Consider the following 21,848-nt stretch of genomic DNA (forward strand, 5'->3'; position numbering starts at 1 on the left):
TGTGTGGGGGGGGGGGGGGGGTGCTGAGGGTAAAAACAGACACTTACCTGAGGCTTCTATCAGCCCCCTGTAACAGTAATGTCCCACGCTGTCCTCCTCCGATCCGCCGTCGGCTCCGGACTAGCGCTGCATTTGCATGCTTTCCAACTGCGGATGCGTGGCCGTGCGCCTGCTAGCTCCTGCTCCCGTCATCGGAAGCATACTGCGCAGTACAAGAAACCTTCTTACTGCGCCGTAAGCTTCCGATGACGCGAGCGGGAGCACGCATTATCAGTCTGTGTTAGACGAATAATTGCCCGATGCCGGCGGCGGGGAACGGCAGATCGGAGGAGGACAGCAGGAGACATTGCTGCTACAGAGGGCTGATAGAAACCCCAGGTAAGTGTCTGTTTTTACCCTCAGCACACCCCCACAGAACCCTTTAAACGGTCACTAAAAACTTGCTTGTTCCGACAAGCATATGCTCTACCTTAGGCAGCTTCTCTTTGTCCTAAGACCAAATTGCACTCCTACTAGATATCCTAAAACACACTGTCTCTATATATTTGTTGTATACTATCCCTCCTCTCGTTCCCCCCCCCCCCCCCCCGTTCTCTTTAGATTGTAAGCTTGCAAGGGCAGGGCTCTCTCCCCTTTTGTGTCCTGGAAATCATTGCACATTGTATTCATCATGTTGCTTTTATTACTGTCATTACCAATTCTGTATCTTACATAGTTATTTGGGTTGAAGAAAGACATCCATCCATCGAGTTCAAGCAGAAAATAAAACACCAGCCTGTTCTTGTATTCTGTACTACAGTGGGTTGCAAAAGTATTCAGCCCCCTTGAAGTTTTCCACATTTTGTCACATTACTGCCACAAACATGCATCAATTTTATTGGAATTCCACATGAAAGACCAATACAAAGTGGTGTACACATGAGAAGTGGATCGAAAATCATACATTATTCCAAACATTTTTTACAAATAAATAACTGCAAAGTGGGGTGTGCATAATTATTCAGCCCCCAAAGTCAATACTTTGTAGAACCACCTTTTGCTGAAATTACAGCTGCCAGTCTTTTAGGGTATGTCTCTACCAGCTTTGTACATCGAGAGACTGAAATCTTTGCCCATTCTTCTTTGCAAAACAGCTCCAGCTCAGTCAGATTAGATGGAGAGTGTTTGTGAACAGCAGTTTTCAGATCTTGCCACAGATTTCAGATCTTGCCACAGATTCTCGATTGGATTTAGATCTGGACTTTGGGCCATTCTAACACATGGATATGTTTTGTTTTAAACCATTTTATTGTTGCCCTGGCATTATGTTTAGGGTCATTGTCCTGCTGGAAGGTGAACCTCTGCCTCAGTCTCAAGTCTTTTGCAGTCTCCAAGAGGTTTTCTTCCAAGTTTGCCCTGTATTTTGCACCATACATCTTCTCATCAACTCCGACCAGCTTCCCTGTCCCTGCAGAAGAGAAGCACCCCCAGAGCATGATGCTGCCACCACCATATTTGACAGTGGAGAGGTATGTTCAGAGTGATGTGCAGTGTTAGTTTTCCGCCACACATAGCGTTTTGCATTTTGGCCAAAAAGTTCCATTTTGGTCTCATCTGACCAGAGCACCTTCTTCCACATGGTTGCTGTGTCCCCCACATTGCTTGTTGCAAACTGCAAACGGGACTTCTTATGCTTTTCTGTTAACAATGCCTTTCTTCTTGCCACTCTTCCATAAAGGCCAACTTTGTACAGTGCATGACTAATAGTTGTCCTATGGACAGAGTCTCCCACCTGAGCGGTAGATCTCTGCAGCTCAGGTAGAGTCACCATGGGCCTCTCGACTGCATTTCTGATCAGCGCTCTCCTTGTTCGGCCTGTGAGTTTAGGTGGATGGCCTTGTCTTGGTAGGTTTACAGTTGTGCCATACTCCTTCCATTTCTGAATAATCGCTTGAACAGTGCTCCGTGGGATGTTCAAGGCTTTGGAAATATTTTTGTAGCCTAAGCCTACTTTAAATTTCTCAATACCTTGATCCCTGACCTGTCTTGTGTGTTCTTTGCACTTCACGGTGTTGTTGCTCCCAATATTCTCTTAGACAACCTCTGAGGCCCTCACAGAGCAGCTGTATTTGTACTGACATTAGATTACACACAGGTGCACTCTATTTAGTCATTAGCACTCATCAGGCAATTTCTATAGGCAACTGACTGCACTCAGATCAAAGGGGCCGAATAATTATGCACACTCCACTTTGCAGTTATTTGTAGAAAATGTTTGGAATCGTGTACAATTTTTGTTCCACTTCTCATGTGTACACCACTTTGCGTTGGTCTTTCATGTGGAATTCCAATACAATTGATTCATGTTTGTGGCAGTAATATGACAAAATGTGGAAAACTTCAAGGGGGCCAAATACTTTTGCAACCCACTGTATGTATCGTTTTTGTATTTTGTCATTAATTATGAATTTTGTATACTGATGTACACATTTGTCTGTATTATGTACCCCATGTTCGTTTCTTACTTTGTACAATGCCACAGAATATTTTGGTGCTTTAATAAATCAATAATGATGATTTTTGAACCAAATCTGTAGCCTTTGTAAAAATCAGACTAAGGCCCAGTGCACACAGAGCGGATTTGAATGCGATCCGCCGGCCGCATCCGCCTGGCTAATGTATTTCAATGGGCTGGTGCACACCAGAGCGGGTCGGTTTTAGCTAAAACGCATACTCCCGGGCTGCAGTATTTTTGGAATTTCTGAGGCGTTTCTGCCTCCAATGTAAAGTATAAGAAAAACGCAAAACGCTTGAAAAAACGCCAGATCAGAGCGGTTTTCCAGGCGCTTTTGTTACAGTAGCTGTTCATTTACAGCTTAACTGTAACAATATCTGTACTCTGCTACACAAACAAATGCTAGACAAAACCGCAAAACGCTTCATGATAAGAAAAAATGCTTCAAAAACTGCTAGCGTTTTGCGGATCTGCTAGCGGTTTTTGGTGTGCACTGGGCCTAATGATGCCCATAACATGGCACATTTTTTTTCTTTCAATCTTACCCTTTCTACATAGTATAGGGGTAAATTAAGTGAATACACTGAAAGGATAATTTAGGCAGTTCCCTTATATTACACAGAAATGGTAAGATTGGATGAAACACATTGTACCATGTATGGGCATCATAAGGAGTCGGAGGCTTCATAAACGGAGGAGTCGGCTGATTTTTGTACCGACTCCATATCCATCCACATTAAAGGGGTTCTGAAGTCAGAATTACCAGACGAGATTAACAATTATATCTACACAAACTATTTTAAGCAGCACCTCAATTACCACATTCTTAAAGGGATCCAAGCAGCTTTTTCTGCAGTTTGTCCTGGTTTCTAATAGCTGTAGGAGCTGACATTTCCCCCTCCTCCCCCTTCCCTCATTTATTCAGGGGAAGGTGTGACTGTAATCAAGTGTGACTTCCCTAAACTGTTTGAAGCACAGTGTCCATTTCCCCACCTTGCCTGCTAATCAAAGCTTTTGTTTGCAGCAGTACACAATAGAAGACTCGAAGGACACTGGGGGACCTGAGAGACTATAGGGGGCTGGAAAAAGCCCCACGTAAATCTAATTTTACAGTGCGATTCAGGTTTGCTTTAAAGGAAACCCGAGGTGACGTGTGACATATGAGATAGACATGTGTATGTCTGTAGCAGTAACAATCGCCTTAGATTGTGTATTCCCTTCTGTGCTGCTTACTGTTCCCTGAGGCAGCGCTGACCTGTTTGGGGGACCGCACCTTGTCTCCGGAAAGACTAAACAGTAGTAGCAGATTGTGCGATCCTTACTCTACGCTACAATAAGGAAATACACATAGGAACGTCTTGGTTTGACATGAGCACGCGTTTATGTCAGCGCCTGTTGCAGTTCACCCAATGATAATTGTTATGGGTGAAATTCTGCCATATATACAGATTCTGAAGCCTTTAATCTGAAAGGACATCCGAGGTGAAAAAAAAAAATGAGATAATTGTATCTATCCTCCTCCTCCTAATAATGACTTTTTATAGTTATCCCACAGTTTTATTTTAGATTGAAATCTAGCAGTAAGACTGCTATAGACATGTGAATGTCTGTAGCAGTAATGTCCCATGCTGTCGTCCTCCGATCCGCCATGGGCTCCGGTCTAGCGCTGCATGCTTTCCAACAGCGGCTGCGCGGCCGTGCGCCTGCTAGCTCCCGCTCGCGTCATCGGAAGCATACTGCGCAGTACAAGAAAACTTCGTACTGCGCCGTAAGCTTCCGATGACGCGAAAAGGAGCACGCAATATCCGTCTGTGTTAGATGAATAATTGCCCGATGCCGGCGGCAGGGAACGGCAGATCGGAGGAGGATGGCAGGGGACATTGCTGCTACAGGGGACTGATAGAAACCCCAGGTAAGTGTCTGTTTTTACCCTCAGCACACCCCCACAGAACCCCTTTAAACGGTCACTAAAAACTTGCTTGTTCTGACAAGCATATGCTTTACCTTAGGCCACTTCTCTTTGACTTAAAGGGATACTGTAGGAGGGTCAGGGGAAAATGAGTTGAACTTACCCGGGGCTTCTAACGGTCCCCCGCAGACATCCTGTGTAGGCACAGCCACTCCCCAATGCTCTGGCCCCGCCTCTGGTTCACTTCTGGAATTTCAGACTTTAAAGTCTGAAAACCACTGCGCCTGTGTTGCCGTGTCCTCGATCCTGCTGATGTCATCAAGAGAGCACAGCGCAGGCCCAGTATGGTCTGTGTCTGTGCAGTACACTCCTGGTGACATCAGCGGGAGCGAGGACACGGGCGTACAGGCGCAGTGGTTTTCTGACTTTAAAGTCAGAAATTCCAGAAGTGAACTGGAGGCGGGGCCGGAGCATCGGTGAGTGGCTGCGCCAACACAGGATGTCTGCGGGGGACCATTAGAAGCCCCAGGTAAGTTCAGCTCATTTTCCCCTGACCCCCCTACAGTATCCCTTTAAGACCAAATTGCACTCCTAATAGGCATCCTAAAAACACACTGCCTCTATATATTTGTTGTATACTACTCCACCTCTTGTCCCCCCCCCCATTCCCTTTATTATTATTATTATTCAGTATTTATATAGCGCTTACATATTACGCAGCGCTGTACAATGTGTATATATATATATATATATATATATATATATATATATATATATATATATATATATATCTTGTCACTAACTGTCCCTCAAAGGAGCTCACAATCTAATCCCTACCATTGCCATATGTCTATATTATGTAGTGTAAGTACTGTAGTCTAGGGCCAATTTTATGGGGAGCCAATTAACTTATCTGTACGTTTTTGGAATGTGGGAGGAAACCGGAGTGCCCGGAGGAAACCCACGCAGACAAGGAGAGAACATACAAACTCTTTGCAAATAGTGCCCTGGCTGGGATTCGAACCAGGGACCCAGCGCTGCAAGGCGAGAGAGCTAACCACTACGCCACCGTGCTGCCCAATTTTGTAAGCTTGCAAGGGCAGGGCTCTCTCCCCTTTTGTGTCCTGGAAATCATTGTACATTGTATTAATCACGTTACTTTTATCACTGTCATTACCAATTCTGTATCTTACATAGTTATTTGGGTTGAAAAAAAGACATCCATCCATCGAGTTCAACCAGAAAGTAAGCCGCCAGCCTGCTCCCTCGCATGTCCCTGTTCTTGTATTCTGTACTATGTATCATTTTTGTATTTTGTCACCAATTATGTATTTTGTATACGGATGTACACATTTGTCTGTATTATGTACCCCATGTTCATTTCTTACTTTGTACAGTGACACAACATATTTTGGTGCTTTATAAATCAATAATGATGATAATGATGATCCTCAACAATCTAATCGTACATGTAGGTCGTTTAAAACCGAACAATTGCCGTGAGTGGTAAGCATCGTTAAACATCGTGTAACATAGCGTGACGTCGCGAGCAGGAAGAGAAATCGCCAAACGCTCGTCATCAAGGGGACATCCCTGGACCTGTCAGGTGATGAGTATTCAGCTTAACAGCAGACAATCCCTGTCACCGGTTATCCACCAGGACTGGGATCTGAGGACTGAGTTGTGACAGATGGGCCATAGCAGGATATCATTCTCCTAATCCCAGGCATGTCATTGGATGCTGGAGGTGAGGGACGCTTCCTTGGTCTTCAGCACAAGTGAGCAGCTGCTCTCCATGAGCATGCAGCAATTTTACCAGGAAAAGCTGTGTAAATACAATCCCAAACACCAGAGTTCTGGGGCATTCCAAGGGATTTCTTTGTTTCTACACTATTTAACCCACCCTTCATCTGACCAATAGGAATTAAAGGGAGACTGTCACTGGAAACTCAAGACAGACTAGGATCTTTTTGCCAGAAACCCGTGATCACCAGTGTGCTGCGGCCACCAGATGGATGACATTGCTTGCTGCCAAGTGGATCGGCAATGGCACCTTATCTTGTTCTAGTTAAAATACATATAACTGACTCGTTTGCCCTGAAGAAGGGACCTCTGTGTTCAAAAATGTTAGCTTGTGTCTGCTTGAATAAAGTTATTATTTGAGGAAGTACCAGTCTCTTTGCATTGTTTACCCTTTCAGGAGGAGGGGCAGACTCGCAGCTCCCTTCTGCCTGTGTCACCCTGCAGGAGGAGGGGCAGACTCACAGCTCCCTTCTGCCTGTGTCACCCTGCAGGAGGAGGGGCAGACTCACAGCTCCCTTCTGTCTATGTCATTCTGCAGGAGGAGGGGCAGACTCACAGCTCCCTTCTGTCTGTGTCACCCTGCAGGAGGAGGGGCAGATTCACAGCTCCCTTCTGCCTGTGTCACCCTGCAGGAGGAGGGGCAGGCTCACAGCTCCCTTCTGTCTGTGTCACCCTGCAGGAGGAGGGGCCGACTCACAGCTCCCTTCTGTCTGTGTCACCCTGCAGGAGGAGGGGCAGGCTCACAGCTCCCTTCTGTCTGTATCACCCTTTAGGAGGAGGGGCAGGCTCACAGCTCCCTTCTGTCTGTGTCACCCTGCAGGAGGAGGGGCCGACTCACATCTCCCTTCTCTCTGTGTTACCCTGCAGGAGGAGGGGCTGACTCACAGCTCCCTTCTGTCTGTGTCACCCTGCAGGAGGAGGGGCAGACTCACAGCTCCCTTCTGTCTGTGTCACCCTGCAGGAGGAGGGGCAGACTCGCAGCTCCCTTCTGTCTGTGTCACCCTGCAGGAGGAGGGGCAGACTCACAGCTCCCTTCTGTCTGTGTCACCCTGCAGGAGGAGGGGCATACTCACAGCTCCCTTGTGTCTGTGTCACCCTGCAGGAGGAGGGGCAAACTCACAGCTCCCTCCTGTCTGTGTCACCCTGCAGGAGGAGGGGCAGACTCGCAGCTCCCTTCTGCCTGTGTCACCCTGCAGGAGGAGGGGCAGACTCACAGCTCCCTTCTGTCTATGTCATTCTGCAGGAGGAGGGGCAGACTCACAGCTCCCTTCTGTCTGTGTCACCCTGCAGGAGGAGGGGCAGATTCACAGCTCCCTTCTGCCTGTGTCACCCTGCAGGAGGAGGGGCAGACTCACAGCTCCCTTCTGTCTATGTCATTCTGCAGGAGGAGGGGCAGACTCACAGCTCCCTTCTGTCTGTGTCACCCTGCAAGAGGAGGGGCAGACTCACAGCTCCCTTCTGCCTGTGTCACCCTGCAGGAGGAGGGGCAGGCTCACAGCTCCCTTCTGTCTGTGTCACCCTGCAGGAGGAGGGGCCGACTCACAGCTCCCTTCTGTCTGTGTCACCCTGCAGGAGGAGGGGCAGACTCACAGCTCCCTTCTGTCTATGTCATTCTGCAGGAGGAGGGGCAGACTCACAGCTCCCTTCTGCCTGTGTCACCCTGCAGGAGGAGGGGCAGACTCGCAGCTCCCTTCTGCCTGTGTCACCCTGCAGGAGGAGGGGCAGACTCACAGCTCCCTTCTGTCTATGTCATTCTGCAGGAGGAGGGGCAGACTCACAGCTCCCTTCTGCCTGTGTCACCCTGCAGGAGGAGGGGCAGACTCGCAGCTCCCTTCTGCCTGTGTCACCCTGCAGGAGGAGGGGCAGACTCACAGCTCCCTTCTGCCTGTGTCACCCTGCAGGAGGAGGGGCAGACTCACAGCTCCCTTCTGTCTATGTCATTCTGCAGGAGGAGGGGCAGACTCACAGCTCCCTTCTGTCTGTGTCACCCTGCAGGAGGAGGGGCAGATTCACAGCTCCCTTCTGCCTGTGTCACCCTGCAGGAGGAGGGGCAGGCTCACAGCTCCCTTCTGCCTGTGTCACCCTGCAGGAGGAGGGGCAGACTCACAGCTCCCTTCTGCCTGTGTCACCCTGCAGGAGGAGGGGCAGACTCACAGCTCCCTTCTGTCTATGTCATTCTGCAGGAGGAGGGGCAGACTCACAGCTCCCTTCTGTCTGTGTCACCCTGCAGGAGGAGGGGCAGATTCACAGCTCCCTTCTGCCTGTGTCACCCTGCAGGAGGAGGGGCAGGCTCACAGCTCCCTTCTGTCTGTGTCACCCTGCAGGAGGAGGGGCCGACTCACAGCTCCCTTCTGTCTGTGTCACCCTGCAGGAGGAGGGGCAGGCTCACAGCTCCCTTCTGTCTGTATCACCCTTTAGGAGGAGGGGCAGGCTCACAGCTCCCTTCTGTCTGTATCACCCTTTAGGAGGAGGGGCCGACTCACATCTCCCTTCTCTCTGTGTTACCCTGCAGGAGGAGGGGCTGACTCACAGCTCCCTTCTGTCTGTGTCACCCTGCAGGAGGAGGGGCAGACTCACAGCTCCCTTCTGTCTGTGTCACCCTGCAGGAGGAGGGGCAGACTCGCAGCTCCCTTCTGTCTGTGTCACCCTGCAGGAGGAGGGGCAGACTCACAGCTCCCTTCTGTCTGTGTCACCCTGCAGGAGGAGGGGCATACTCACAGCTCCCTTGTGTCTGTGTCACCCTGCAGGAGGAGGGGCAAACTCACAGCTCCCTCCTGTCTGTGTCACCCTGCAGGAGGAGGGGCAGACTCGCAGCTCCCTTCTGCCTGTGTCACCCTGCAGGAGGAGGGGCAGACTCACAGCTCCCTTCTGTCTATGTCATTCTGCAGGAGGAGGGGCAGACTCACAGCTCCCTTCTGTCTGTGTCACCCTGCAGGAGGAGGGGCAGATTCACAGCTCCCTTCTGCCTGTGTCACCCTGCAGGAGGAGGGGCAGACTCGCAGCTCCCTTCTGTCTGTGTCACCCTGCAGGAGGAGGGGCAGACTCACAGCTCCGTTCTGTCTGTGTCACCCTGCAGGAGGAGGGGCATACTCACAGCTCCCTTGTGTCTGTGTCACCCTGCAGGAGGAGGGGCAGACTCGCAGCTCCCTTCTGTCTGTGTCACCCTGCAGGAGGAGGGGCAGACTCGCAGCTCCCTTCTGCCTGTGTCACCCTGCAGGAGGAGGGGCAGACTCACAGCTCCCTTCTGTCTATGTCATTCTGCAGGAGGAGGGGCAGACTCACAGCTCCCTTCTGTCTGTGTCACCCTGCAGGAGGAGGGGCAGATTCACAGCTCCCTTCTGCCTGTGTCACCCTGCAGGAGGAGGGGCAGGCTCACAGCTCCCTTCTGTCTGTGTCACCCTGCAGGAGGAGGGGCCGACTCACAGCTCCCTTCTGTCTGTGTCACCCTGCAGGAGGAGGGGCAGGCTCACAGCTCCCTTCTGTCTGTATCACCCTTTAGGAGGAGGGGCAGGCTCACAGCTCCCTTCTGTCTGTGTCACCCTGCAGGAGGAGGGGCCGACTCACATCTCCCTTCTCTCTGTGTTACCCTGCAGGAGGAGGGGCTGACTCACAGCTCCCTTCTGTCTGTGTCACCCTGCAGGAGGAGGGGCAGACTCACAGCTCCCTTCTGTCTGTGTCACCCTGCAGGAGGAGGGGCAGACTCGCAGCTCCCTTCTGTCTGTGTCACCCTGCAGGAGGAGGGGCAGACTCACAGCTCCCTTCTGTCTGTGTCACCCTGCAGGAGGAGGGGCATACTCACAGCTCCCTTGTGTCTGTGTCACCCTGCAGGAGGAGGGGCAAACTCACAGCTCCCTCCTGTCTGTGTCACCCTGCAGGAGGAGGGGCAGACTCACAGCTCCCTTCTGTCTGTCACCCTGCAGGAGGAGGGGCAGACTCACAGCTCCCTTCTGCCTGTGTCACCCTGCAGGAGGAGGGGCAGACTCACAGCTCCCTTCTCTCTGTGTCACCCTGCAGGAGGAGGGGCTGACTCGCAGCTCCCTTCTGTCTGTGTCACCCTGCAGGAGGAGGGTCAGGCTCATAGCTCCCTTGTGTCTGTGTCACCCTGCAGGAGGAGGGGCAAACTCACAGCTCCCTTCTGCCTGTGTCACCCTGCAGGAGGAGGGGCCGACTCACAGCTCCCTTCTCTCTGTGTCACCCTGCAGGAGGAGGGGCAGACTCACAGCTCCCTTCTCTCTGTGTCACCCTGCAGGAGGAGGGGCTGACTCGCAGCTCCCTTCTGTCTGTGTCACCCTGCAGGAGGAGGGTCAGGCTCATAGCTCCCTTGTGTCTGTGTCACCCTGCAGGAGGAGGGGCAAACTCACAGCTCCCTTCTGCCTGTGTCACCCTGCAGGAGGAGGGGCCGACTCACAGCTCCCTTCTCTCTGTGTTACCCTGCAGGAGGAGGGGCAGACTCACAGCTCCCTTCTGTCTGTGTCACCCTGCAGGAGGAGGGGCAGACTCACAGCTCCCTTCTGTCTGTGTCAACCTGCAGAGGGAGGGGCAGACTCACAGCTCCCTTCTGTCTGTGTCACCCTGCAGGAGGAGGGACAGACTCACAGCTCCCTTCTGTCTGTCACCCTGCAGGAGGAGGAGCAAACTCACAGCTCCCTTCTGCCTGTGTCACCCTGCAGGAGGAGGGGCTGACTCACAGCTCCCTTCTGTCTGTGTCACCCTGCAGGAGGAGGGGCAGACTCACAGCTCCCTTCTGTCTGTGTCACCCTGCAGGAGGAGGGGCTGACTCACAGCTCCCTTCTGTCTGTGTCACCCTGCAGGAGGAGGGGCAGGTTCACAGCTCCCTTCTGCCTGTGTCACCCTGCAGGAGGAGGGGCAGACTCACAGCTCCCTTCTGCCTGTGTCACCCTGCAGGAGGAGGGGCAGACTCACAGCTCCCTTCTGCCTGTGTCACCCTGCAGGAGGAGGGGCAGACTCACAGCTCCCTTCTGTCTGTGTCACCCTGCAGGAGGAGGGGCAGACTCACAGCTCTCTTCTGTCACCCTGCAGGAGGAGGGGCAGACTCACATCTCCCTTCTGTGTCACCCTGTAAGAGGAGGGGCCGACTCACAGTTCCCTTCTGTCTGTGTCACCCTGCAGAAGGAGGGGCAGACTCACAGCTCCCTTCTGTCACCCTGCAGGAGGAGACACAGACTCACACCTCCCTTCTGCCTGTGTCACCCTGCAGGAGGAGGGGCAGACTCACAGCTCCCTTCTGTCTGTGTCACCCTGCAGGAGGAGGGGCAAACTCACAGCTCCCTTCTGCCTGTGTCACCCTGCAGGAGGAGGGGCAGACTCACAGCTCCCTTCTGTCTGTGTCACCCTGCAGGAGGAGGGGCAGACTCACAGCTCCCTTCTCTCTGTGTCACCCTGCATGAGAAGGGGCAGACTCACAGCTCCCTTCTGTCACCCTGCAGGAGGAGGGCCAGACTCACAGCTCCCTTCTGTCTGCGTCACTCTACAGGAGGAGGGGCAGACTCACAGCTCCCTTCTGTCACCCTGCAGGAGGAGGGGCAGACTCACAGCTCCCTTCTGTGTCACCCTGTAAGAGGAGGGGCAGACTCACAGCTCCCTTCTGTCTGTGTCACCCTGCAGGAGGAGGGGCAGACTCACAGCTCCCTCCTGTCTGTATCACCCTGCAGGAGGAGGGACAGACTCACAGCTCCCTTCTGTCTGTGTCACCCTGCAAGAGGAGGGACAGACACAGCTCCCTTCTGTCTGTGTCACCCTGCAGTAGGAGGGACAGACTCACAGCTCCCTTCTCTCTGGGTCACCCTGCAGTAGGAGGGGCAGGCACACAATTCCTTTTTGTCTGTGTCACCCTGCAGGGGGAGGGACAGACTCACAGCCATAGCTCCTTTCTAAATGTGTCACCCTGTAGGAGGAGGGGCAGAGTCACAGCTCCCTTCTCTCTGTGTCACCCTGCAGGAGGAGGGGCAGACTCACAGCTCCCTTCTCTCTGTGTCACCCTGCAGGAGGAGGGGCTGACTCGCAGCTCCCTTCTGTCTGTGTCACCCTGCAGGAGGAGGGTCAGGCTCATAGCTCCCTTGTGTCTGTGTCACCCTGCAGGAGGAGGGGCAAACTCACAGCTCCCTTCTGCCTGTGTCACCCTGCAGGAGGAGGGGCCGACTCACAGCTCCCTTCTCTCTGTGTTACCCTGCAGGAGGAGGGGCAGACTCACAGCTCCCTTCTGTCTGTGTCACCCTGCAGGAGGAGGGGCAGACTCACAGCTCCCTTCTGTCTGTGTCAACCTGCAGAGGGAGGGGCAGACTCACAGCTCCCTTCTGTCTGTGTCACCCTGCAGGAGGAGGGACAGACTCACAGCTCCCTTCTGTCTGTCACCCTGCAGGAGGAGGAGCAAACTCACAGCTCCCTTCTGCCTGTGTCACCCTGCAGGAGGAGGGGCTGACTCACAGCTCCCTTCTGTCTGTGTCACCCTGCAGGAGGAGGGACAGACTCACAGCTCCCTTCTGTCTGTGTCACCCTGCAGGAGGAGGGGCTGACTCACAGCTCCCTTCTGTCTGTGTCACCCTGCAGGAGGAGGGGCAGGCTCACAGCTCCCTTCTGCCTGTGTCACCCTGCAGGAGGAGGGGCAGACTCACAGCTCCCTTCTGCCTGTGTCACCCTGCAGGAGGAGGGGCAGACTCACAGCTCCCTTCTGCCTGTGTCACCCTGCAGGAGGAGGGGCAGACTCACAGCTCCCTTCTGTCTGTGTCACCCTGCAGGAGGAGGGGCAGACTCACAGCTCTCTTCTGTCACCCTGCAGGAGGAGGGGCAGACTCACATCTCCCTTCTGTGTCACCCTGTAAGAGGAGGGGCCGACTCACAGTTCCCTTCTGTCTGTGTCACCCTGCAGAAGGAGGGGCAGACTCACAGCTCCCTTCTGTCACCCTGCAGGAGGAGACACAGACTCACACCTCCCTTCTGCCTGTGTCACCCTGCAGGAGGAGGGGCAGACTCACAGCTCCCTTCTGTCTGTGTCACCCTGCAGGAGGAGGGGCAGACTCACAGCTCCCTTCTGTCTGTCACCCTGCAGGAGGAGGGGCAAACTCACAGCTCCCTTCTGCCTGTGTCACCCTGCAGGAGGAGGGGCAGACTCACAGCTCCCTTCTGTCTGTGTCACCCTGCAGGAGGAGGGGCAGACTCACAGCTCCCTTCTCTCTGTGTCACCCTGCATGAGAAGGGGCAGACTCACAGCTCCCTTCTGTCACCCTGCAGGAGGAGGGCCAGACTCACAGCTCCCTTCTGTCTGCGTCACTCTACAGGAGGAGGGGCAGACTCACAGCTCCCTTCTGTCACCCTGCAGGAGGAGGGGCAGACTCACAGCTCCCTTCTGTGTCACCCTGTAAGAGGAGGGGCAGACTCACAGCTCCCTTCTGTCTGTGTCACCCTGCAGGAGGAGGGGCAGACTCACAGCTCCCTCCTGTCTGTATCACCCTGCAGGAGGAGGGACAGACTCACAGCTCCCTTCTGTCTGTGTCACCCTGCAAGAGGAGGGACAGACACAGCTCCCTTCTGTCTGTGTCACCCTGCAGTAGGAGGGACAGACTCACAGCTCCCTTCTCTCTGGGTCACCCTGCAGTAGGAGGGGCAGGCACACAATTCCTTTTTGTCTGTGTCACCCTGCAGGGGGAGGGACAGACTCACAGCCATAGCTCCTTTCTAAATGTGTCACCCTGTAGGAGGAGGGGCAGAGTCACAGCTCCCTTCTGTCTGTGTCTCCCTGCAGGAGGAAGGGCGGACTCACAGCTCCCTTCTGTCTGTGTCACCCTGCAGGCGGCGGGGCAGGCTCACTGCTCCCTTCTGTCTGTGTCACCCTGCAAGAGGAGGGGCAGACTCACAGCTCCCTTCTGTCTGTGTCGCCCTGCAGAAGGGACAGACTCCGCTCTCTCCTGTCACCCTGCAGGAGGAGGGGCAGCTTCATTTCTACATTTTCTCTGGGGTAGAGTCGCAGCTTCTCTCTGTCTGTGTCGCCCTGCGGCACAAGGCATTGACTCAGCTCTTATACAGATGTCTTTCAGAAATATTGCTATACTGCGAAGCAGATGGCGAATACCAGCAGCGCTATTGTGAGTGTAACAAAGCCGGGTTATACAACCTGCCTGTCACGTTTGTATGGCAGCTGCAGCTGGAGGATTGAATGGCCACAATTACCTGTATCACTCAAGCATGTGACCTGATACCAAGGAGATGCCCCTTAAAAGGAAAGTGAGCAGCGCGCGGCGGGGAGAGGAAAGTGGAGGTAAGATGCCGGAGAAGCGAGCAGCACAGAGCAGGCTGTGCCGGGGATGTTATTCCTGAGCGCGCAGCACAGAGCAGGCTGTGCCGGGGATGTTATTCCTGAGCGCGCAGCACAGAGCAGGCTGTGCCGGGGATGTTATTCCTGAGCGCTGCTCTCTGTTGCTATGGAAGAAGGCAAAACTCCACACTCCCCCACTCATTCTTCTAATAACACCCCCTCTTTTCCTCTCACCCACAATCCCCCCTCCTCTCCCTGCTCCGTCTGCTTAGTCGGCGGTTTCCTGTGTGATTGCCGTCTCCAGGCTGGCAGTGCCAGGCTAGCGGCGCTGATGAGGATTGCTGCCATTGTCAGGCTTGGGAGAGAGAGTGTGACACCCTGACACCGAGGATGCAGACAGAGCTCATCAATTATTTCACAGTGCAAGAAAAGGCTGAGGGGGTGCAGACAGGACTGGTGGAGAAACCTGCAGCTGCCTTTCAACATAGGAGGAGGGGGGTAGCACAGGCACAAGAGAGAAGGAGGAAGAGATCAGTGATAAAAGAGGAAAGAGAACAGGGACAGAGAGAAAAAGATGGAGAGAGCAGGACAGGATGGGAGAAGTGTAGCACAGAATAGGGAGATAAATTAACAGCAAGTGCAGAGCGATAGAGGGAGAGAAGAGAAAAGGGAGGGGGGGGGGGGGGGTGAGAATGAATAGGTGGGATACAGGGGGAGAGGAGTGGCGAGATGAGGAGGAGTGAGAAAGATAGGGGGTGAGAGAAATGAAAGAGGAGAGGTAATTGGATGAGAGGAGAGAAGAGGGGAAACATAGGGTGGAGGGAGGGAGAAGTTGAGAAAGAAATGGGGAGGGAGATGGGGGTAGAAAAATAGGGAGTTGGAGAGAGAAATAAAGAGGGGGAGGGACAGGTGGCAAAGGGACGTGAGGAATAGAGGAGAGCGGGAGAATAGAAAGATTGGGAGGGATGGAGAGTTCAAGAGGGGTAAGGGTAAAGACAGAGTTAAAAAATTAGGGTGGCAATGGGTAAAGAGGCAGTGAGGAGATGGAGAGCTGGGTATAGTGGGGGGGGGGGGGGGGGGGGAGGAGATGGAGAGCCGGGTATAGTGTGGGGGGGGGGGGGGGGGGGAAGATAGAGGTGGGAGTAGAAGTTGAGAAAAGATGGAGAGAGAGTTAAACCTATAAGGAAAAAAATGCGCATGTGGGGTACATTCATCTGGAAGGGGAAGCCTCCCAAGGTAAGTTAGGAAAGAGGCCTTGGGCAGAGAAAGATGCAGAAAGCAAGGATTTAGAAATGAAGTAGAGAAAAAGAAAGAAAAGGGGGTGGGGAGAAAATAAAATAAGGATGATATGTAGAAAGAGAGAAGGGAGGGAAGCAATCTGTAGGAACAACAAATGAAGGAGAGGAAGGATAGAGATAAAGGAGGAGAGGGTAGATGCACAAAACATTAGGGAATATGGGAGGGAGGGGAGAGTCATTGTAATGGAGCAGACAGAGAATAGAAGTGCTGAGTGGGAATATTAATAATTAAGCAGTGTTACATTGATGAGTGGCACAGAGCAGTTATCGCAGCAGTGAAAGCTGGCGTCTTACCTTATACACCTGCCCGTAGGTGCCATTTCCAACCACTTCCACCAGTTCAAAGATGCCCGCAGGATCCTGCAAAATACACCACACAAGTCATTAGATCAGCCGTCTCTGAGCCAATAAGTAGTTACCAATTAAAGACAAGAAGCGACAGGCCTAAGTGGAAAACGAAGATCAGAGAGGATGGCATCGATTATCACACTTCACACATCATCACAAGAGTTAATAGAGCTTTATGACCGAGGACTAGGCGGCTTATCCCAGGGGAGGACCTCCATAGGCTTTCCCAGCCTCCTGTTCCCCCGGTCCGCTGTACCAGCTGCCTCTCCCTGCCAGCTTCCTGTACATTGGTCCACTGTACCTGCTGCTGCTCCCTGTAGACAGTACCACTGTGTCTGCTGCCTCTCCCTGCCAGCTTCCTGTACACTGTACCGCTGTACCTGCTGTTGCTCCCTGCCTGCTTCCTGTACACTGTACCTGCTGTTGCTCCCTGCCTGCTTCCTGTACACTGTACCTGCTGTCGCTCCCTGCCACTTCCTGTTGACTTCCTGTGCTTGATGCCTCTCCCTACTAGCTTCCAGTAGACAGTACCGCTGTACCTGCTGCCTCTCCCTGCCAGCTTCTGTAGTTAGTACCGCTGTATCTGCTGCCTCTCCCTGCCAGCTTCTTATAGTTAGTACCGCTGTGTCTGCTACCTCTCCCTGCTAGCTTCCTGTACACCATACCGCTCTGCCTGCTGCCTCTCCCTGCCAGCTTCCTGTAGACAGTACCGCTGTACCTGCTGCCTCTCCCTGCCAGCTTCCTGTACACCATACCGCTGTGTCTGCTGCCTCTCCCTGCCAGCTTCCTGTACACCATACCGCTCTGCCTGCTGCCTCTCCCTGCCAGCTTCCTGTAGACAGTACCGCTGTACCTGCTGCCTCTCCCTGCCAGCTTCTGTAGTTAGTACCGCTGTGTCTGCTGCCTCTCCCTGCCAGCTTCTTATAGTTAGTACCGCTGTGTCTGCTACCTCTCCCTGCCAGCTTCCTGTACACCATACCACTCTGCCTGCTGCCTCTCCCTGCCAGCTTCCTGTAGACAGTACCGCTGTACCTGCTGCCTCTCCCTGCCAGCTTCCTGTAGACAGTACCGCTGTACCTGCTGCCTCTCCCTGCCAACTTCTTCTCGTTAGTACCGCTGTGTCTGCTTCCTCTCCCTGCCTGCTTCCTGTACACCATACCGCTCTGCCTGCTGCCTCTCCCTGTCAGCTTCCTGTAGACAGTACCGCTGTACCTGCTGCCTCTCCCTGCCAGCTTCCCGTAGACAGTACCGCTGTACCTGCTGCCTCTCCCTGCCAACTTCTTCTCGTTAGTACCGCTGTGCCTGCTGCCTCTCCCTGCCAGCTTCCTGTAGACAGTACCGCTGTATCTGCTGCCTCTCCCTGCCAGCTTCCTGTAGACAGTACCGCTGTGCCTGCTGCCTCTCCCTGCCAGCTTCCTGTAGACAGTACCGCTGTATCTGCTGCCTCTCCCTGCCAGCTTCTTATAGTTTGTACCGCTGTGTCGGCTTCCTCTCTCTGCCTGCTTCCTGTACACCATACCACTCTGCCTGCTGCCTCTCCCTGCCAGCTTCCTGTAGACAGTACCGCTCTGCCTGCTGCCTCTCCCTGCCAGCTTCCTGTAGACAGTACCGCTGTACCTGCTGCCTCTCCCTGCCAACTTCTTCTCGTTAGTACCGCTGTGCCTGCTGCCTCTCCCTGCCAGCTTCCTGTAGACAGTACCGCTGTATCTGCTGCCTCTCCCTGCCAGCTTCCTGTAGACAGTACCGCTGTGCCTGCTGCCTCTCCCTGCCAGCTTCCTGTAGACAGTACCGCTGTATCTGCTGCCTCTCCCTGCCAGCTTCTTATAGTTTGTACCGCTGTGTCGGCTTCCTCTCTCTGCCTGCTTCCTGTACACCATACCACTCTGCCTGCTGCCTCTCCCTGCCAGCTTCCTGTAGACAGTACCGCTCTGCCTGCTGCCTCTCCCTGCCAGCTTCCTGTAGACAGTACCGCTGTACCTGCTGCCTCTCCCTGCCAGCTTCCCGTAGACAGTACCGCTGTGTCTGATGCCTCTCCCTGCCAACTTCTTCTCGTTAGTACCGCTGTGTCTGCTTCCTCTCCCTGCCTGCTTCCTGTACACCATACCGCTGTACCTGCTGCCTCTCCCTGCCAGCTTCCTGTAGACAGTACCGCTGTGCCTGCTGCCTCTCCCTGCCAGCTTCCTGTAGACAGTACCGCTGTATCTGCTGCCTCTCCCTGCCAGCTTCTTATAGTTTGTACCGCTGTGTCGGCTTCCTCTCTCTGCCTGCTTCCTGTACACCATACGACTCTGCCTGCTGCCTCTCCCTGCCAGCTTCCTGTAGACAGTACCGCTCTGCCTGCTGCCTCTCCCTGCCAGCTTCCTGTAGACAGTACCGCTGTACCTGCTGCCTCTCCCTGCCAGCTTCCTGTAGACAGTACCGCTGTACCTGCTGCCTCTCCCTGCCAGCTTCCTGTACACCATACCGCTGTGTCTGATGCTGCACCCTTCCAGCTTCCTCTACACCGGCTCGCTGTACCTGCTGCCTCTCCCTGCCAGCTTTCTGTGGACAATTCCGCTGTACCTGCTGCCTCGCATGCAATCATTAGACCAAATTAACACAATACTGGAAGGTAATTATTGACGGTTTCCATAAACTGGTCGATTAGGTAATGTTCTCCCTTCAGATGATCGTAAAATTCAACATTACGACCAACCAAAGTATTCGGAGTGAATAACTCACCTACTTGGCTGTAACTAAGACAGATGACGCTCCCCTCTCCCCCCTTTCTTCAAAGCTGCCGTGGTGCATTTTTTTTTTCAAAGGCCTTCCGAAGCTCTGGCCATGCCCACCAGCGATAACATAGCCCACCCTCATGTTGACAGCTACCCATTACTCCGCGGCTACCGAGCGGGAGGTGGACTGGGGCAACTCAGGTGAGGGTGGCCCCAGAGCTTCAGGAGAAAAGTGGCTGTGGAGGGGACAGAGCTTCACCTGTCAAACATAGTACAGAGTAGCAGGTAAGTTATTATCCCTGAGCCCCACCCCCTCTCGCAGCATTAAAGCGGATCCGAGATGAAAAACTAACAACAAGTAACTTGTCTATATATCTTATCTAAAGATTAGATATTTTACACAGTAAATCTAGCTGCAAACAGCTTTAATAGAAAATGATTATTTCTTCCTGTGATAATACAATGACAGCAGCCATGTTGTTTGTAAACATTACACAGAGGTAGGCTTATCTGTATCTTGAGCACTTAGCCTGTGAAAAAAATCTAAACCCCCCTCCTCCCCTCTGTCTCTGAAATCAATGGCTAGTAACACCTCTTCCTCCTCCTGCCCAGACTGAGCTCCCATGAGCCCTTGCTACTGCCAAGGCTCTCTGAAAACCTGTGGGCGTGGTTTATTCAGTTTATAAGGAATTACAGTATTAAAACAAAAACAAAAAAGTATTTGGCTTGAGGAATGCCCTATAAACAATAGGAAAGGAACACAATTATGCAACGAATAAAAGTTCACCTCGGATCCACTTTAAGACAGATCCCTACAGGACAGGCTCTGTCTTTTATACTTCAAGACAAGAAGAAAAATGGCAGCCATCATGAGACGAAGCAGAGTCTGACCTGCATGGTTACTATGACTCTGTGGTGTTATGTAGGGAATGCTTGGAGGAGATTTAGGGTTAGGACTGAGTAAGGGGGCTGTAGCGAGCGCCTGGAGTCCCATCCTCATATTTCTGAAGCTAGAGAGACAGTATTTGCCTGAGACCTGAGCACACAGAAGAGATTCTATATGCACTGTACTAAATATATATAGCCTATCTCACTATACATAGCAGCTGGCAGTGCGTGGTTACTATGGAGCAGATCACAGATCCAAGCCGTTGCCTTTTTTGGCGTTCACAGAAGAGATCTGTATACAAGACTCAAAGCAGACTTTAAACCCTTAGCGCTGTTATTGTCTGCTGAGCGGTGTATGGATGAAAAGGGAGAGGCCGTGCGCAGATCCAAATCAAAGAAAGCGCTATTCGGGGGGTGCGGCGGAGGTGATGGGATACACTGTGCTTGGAAATGGATGAAGGGAACGCACGTAAGATCTAGTCTTAGTGCTTCAGCTTCATGTGCATCACATCTTAAAGCGGACATGAAATGAGAGTGATATGAAGCCTGCCATATTTATTTCTTTTTAAGCAATGCACAATGACTGGCTATCCTGCTGATCCTCTGCCTCTAATACTTTTAGCCATGGGGCGCCTGTAGTGTACTCCATGATTTCGTCTCCAGATGTGCGTAACTTAGTACATGTGGCAGTGCCCCATAGTACAGGCGCCCCCTGCAGCCATGGAGAAATACTCAGGCACACCAGCAAATAACCTGCGCCAATAAATACTGATCCCTGTAGCACGTGTGACACCATGTACATAGGCAGGTAGCCAACAGCTGATTGGTCTGACGAGCTACTGCACGTGCATTCATTGTTCCTGGCCTAATTGATCAGTTGTGGCATGGTATACACAGATCGGCAAATGTGACAGGTGCACTTTGTACACAGTAGTGCAGACAGACACCAGATCCGCAGCTTGGAATACACAGAGCAGCAAACGTGACAGGTGCCCTTTCAAAAAGGCATCAGTTAGCTGTGTGTGGTCCCAGTGCAGACAGGACCCCCGGCATGGTGTACACAGATCAGCAGACGTGACAGGTACACTTTGTACACGGTAGCAGTTAGCTGTGTGTGGTACAGTGCAGACAGGACCCCCGGCATGGTGTACACAGATCAGCAGACGTGACAGGTACACTTTGTACACGGTATCAGTTAGCTGTGTGTGGTCCCAGTGCAGACAGGACTCCCGGCATGGTGTACACAGATCAGCAGACGTGACAGGTACACTTTGTACACGGTAGCAATCAGCTGTGTGTGGTACAGTGCAGACAGGACCCCCGGCATGGTGTACACAGATCAGCAGACGTGACAGGTACACTTTGTACACGGTAGCAATCAGCTGTGTGTGGTACAGCGCAGACAGGACCCCCGGCATGGTATACACAGATCAGCAGACGTGACAGGTTCACTTGGAACATGGCAGTAGTTAACTGTGTGTGGTACAGTGCAGACAGGACCCATGGCATTGGTATACACAGATCAGCAGATGTGACAGGTACACTTTGTACATGGTAGAGGTCAGCTGTGTGTGGCACAGTGCAGACAGGACCCCGCATGGTGTACAAAGATCAGCAGACATGACAGGTACACTTTGTACACGGTATCAGTTAGCTGTGTGTGGTACAGTGCAGACAGGATCCCCGCATGGTGTACACAGATCAGCAGACGTGACAGGTACACTTTGAACACGGCAGCAATTAGCTGTGTGTGGTACAGTGCAGACAGGACCCCCGGCATGTTGTACACAGATCAGCAGACATGACAGGTACACTTTGTACACGGTATCAGTTAGCTGTGTGTGGTACGTGCAGACAGGATCCCCGCATGGTGTACACAGATCAGCAGACGTGACAGGTACACTTTGTACATGGTAGCAGTTTGCTGTGAGTGGTACAGTGCAGACAGGACCCCCGGCATTGGTATACACAGATTAGCAGACATGACAGGTGAGACAGACGAGCTGTAGGGGACATTAAGCTGGTCCCTCTCTGGCTCAGCATATACAGATCGGGAAGACGGATAGATGCCATTATGAGCTCTTCTCCAGCCCGCTGGCACATTTCCCATACTGCACTGCAGCAC

The 21,848-nt window shown here is 52.9% G+C and overlaps 1 protein-coding gene across 9 annotated transcripts in view; it reads right to left on the minus strand.

The window, feature by feature from the left end:
- Window positions 1-21,848, minus strand: part of MINK1 (misshapen like kinase 1) — a 189,618-nt gene that overhangs the window by 81,005 nt on the left and 86,765 nt on the right. For all 9 annotated transcript variants that reach the window (XM_068273959.1, XM_068273951.1, XM_068273956.1 and 6 more), the window contains exon 2: window positions 16,068-16,133. In XM_068273959.1, the coding sequence (XP_068130060.1) occupies window positions 16,068-16,133 (66 nt within the window). The remainder of the gene's footprint in view (window positions 1-16,067; window positions 16,134-21,848) is intronic.

The sequence above is a fragment of the Hyperolius riggenbachi genome, chromosome 3, assembly GCF_040937935.1.
Source record: "Hyperolius riggenbachi isolate aHypRig1 chromosome 3, aHypRig1.pri, whole genome shotgun sequence".
In the NCBI taxonomy this organism is placed as follows: domain Eukaryota; kingdom Metazoa; phylum Chordata; class Amphibia; order Anura; family Hyperoliidae; genus Hyperolius; species Hyperolius riggenbachi.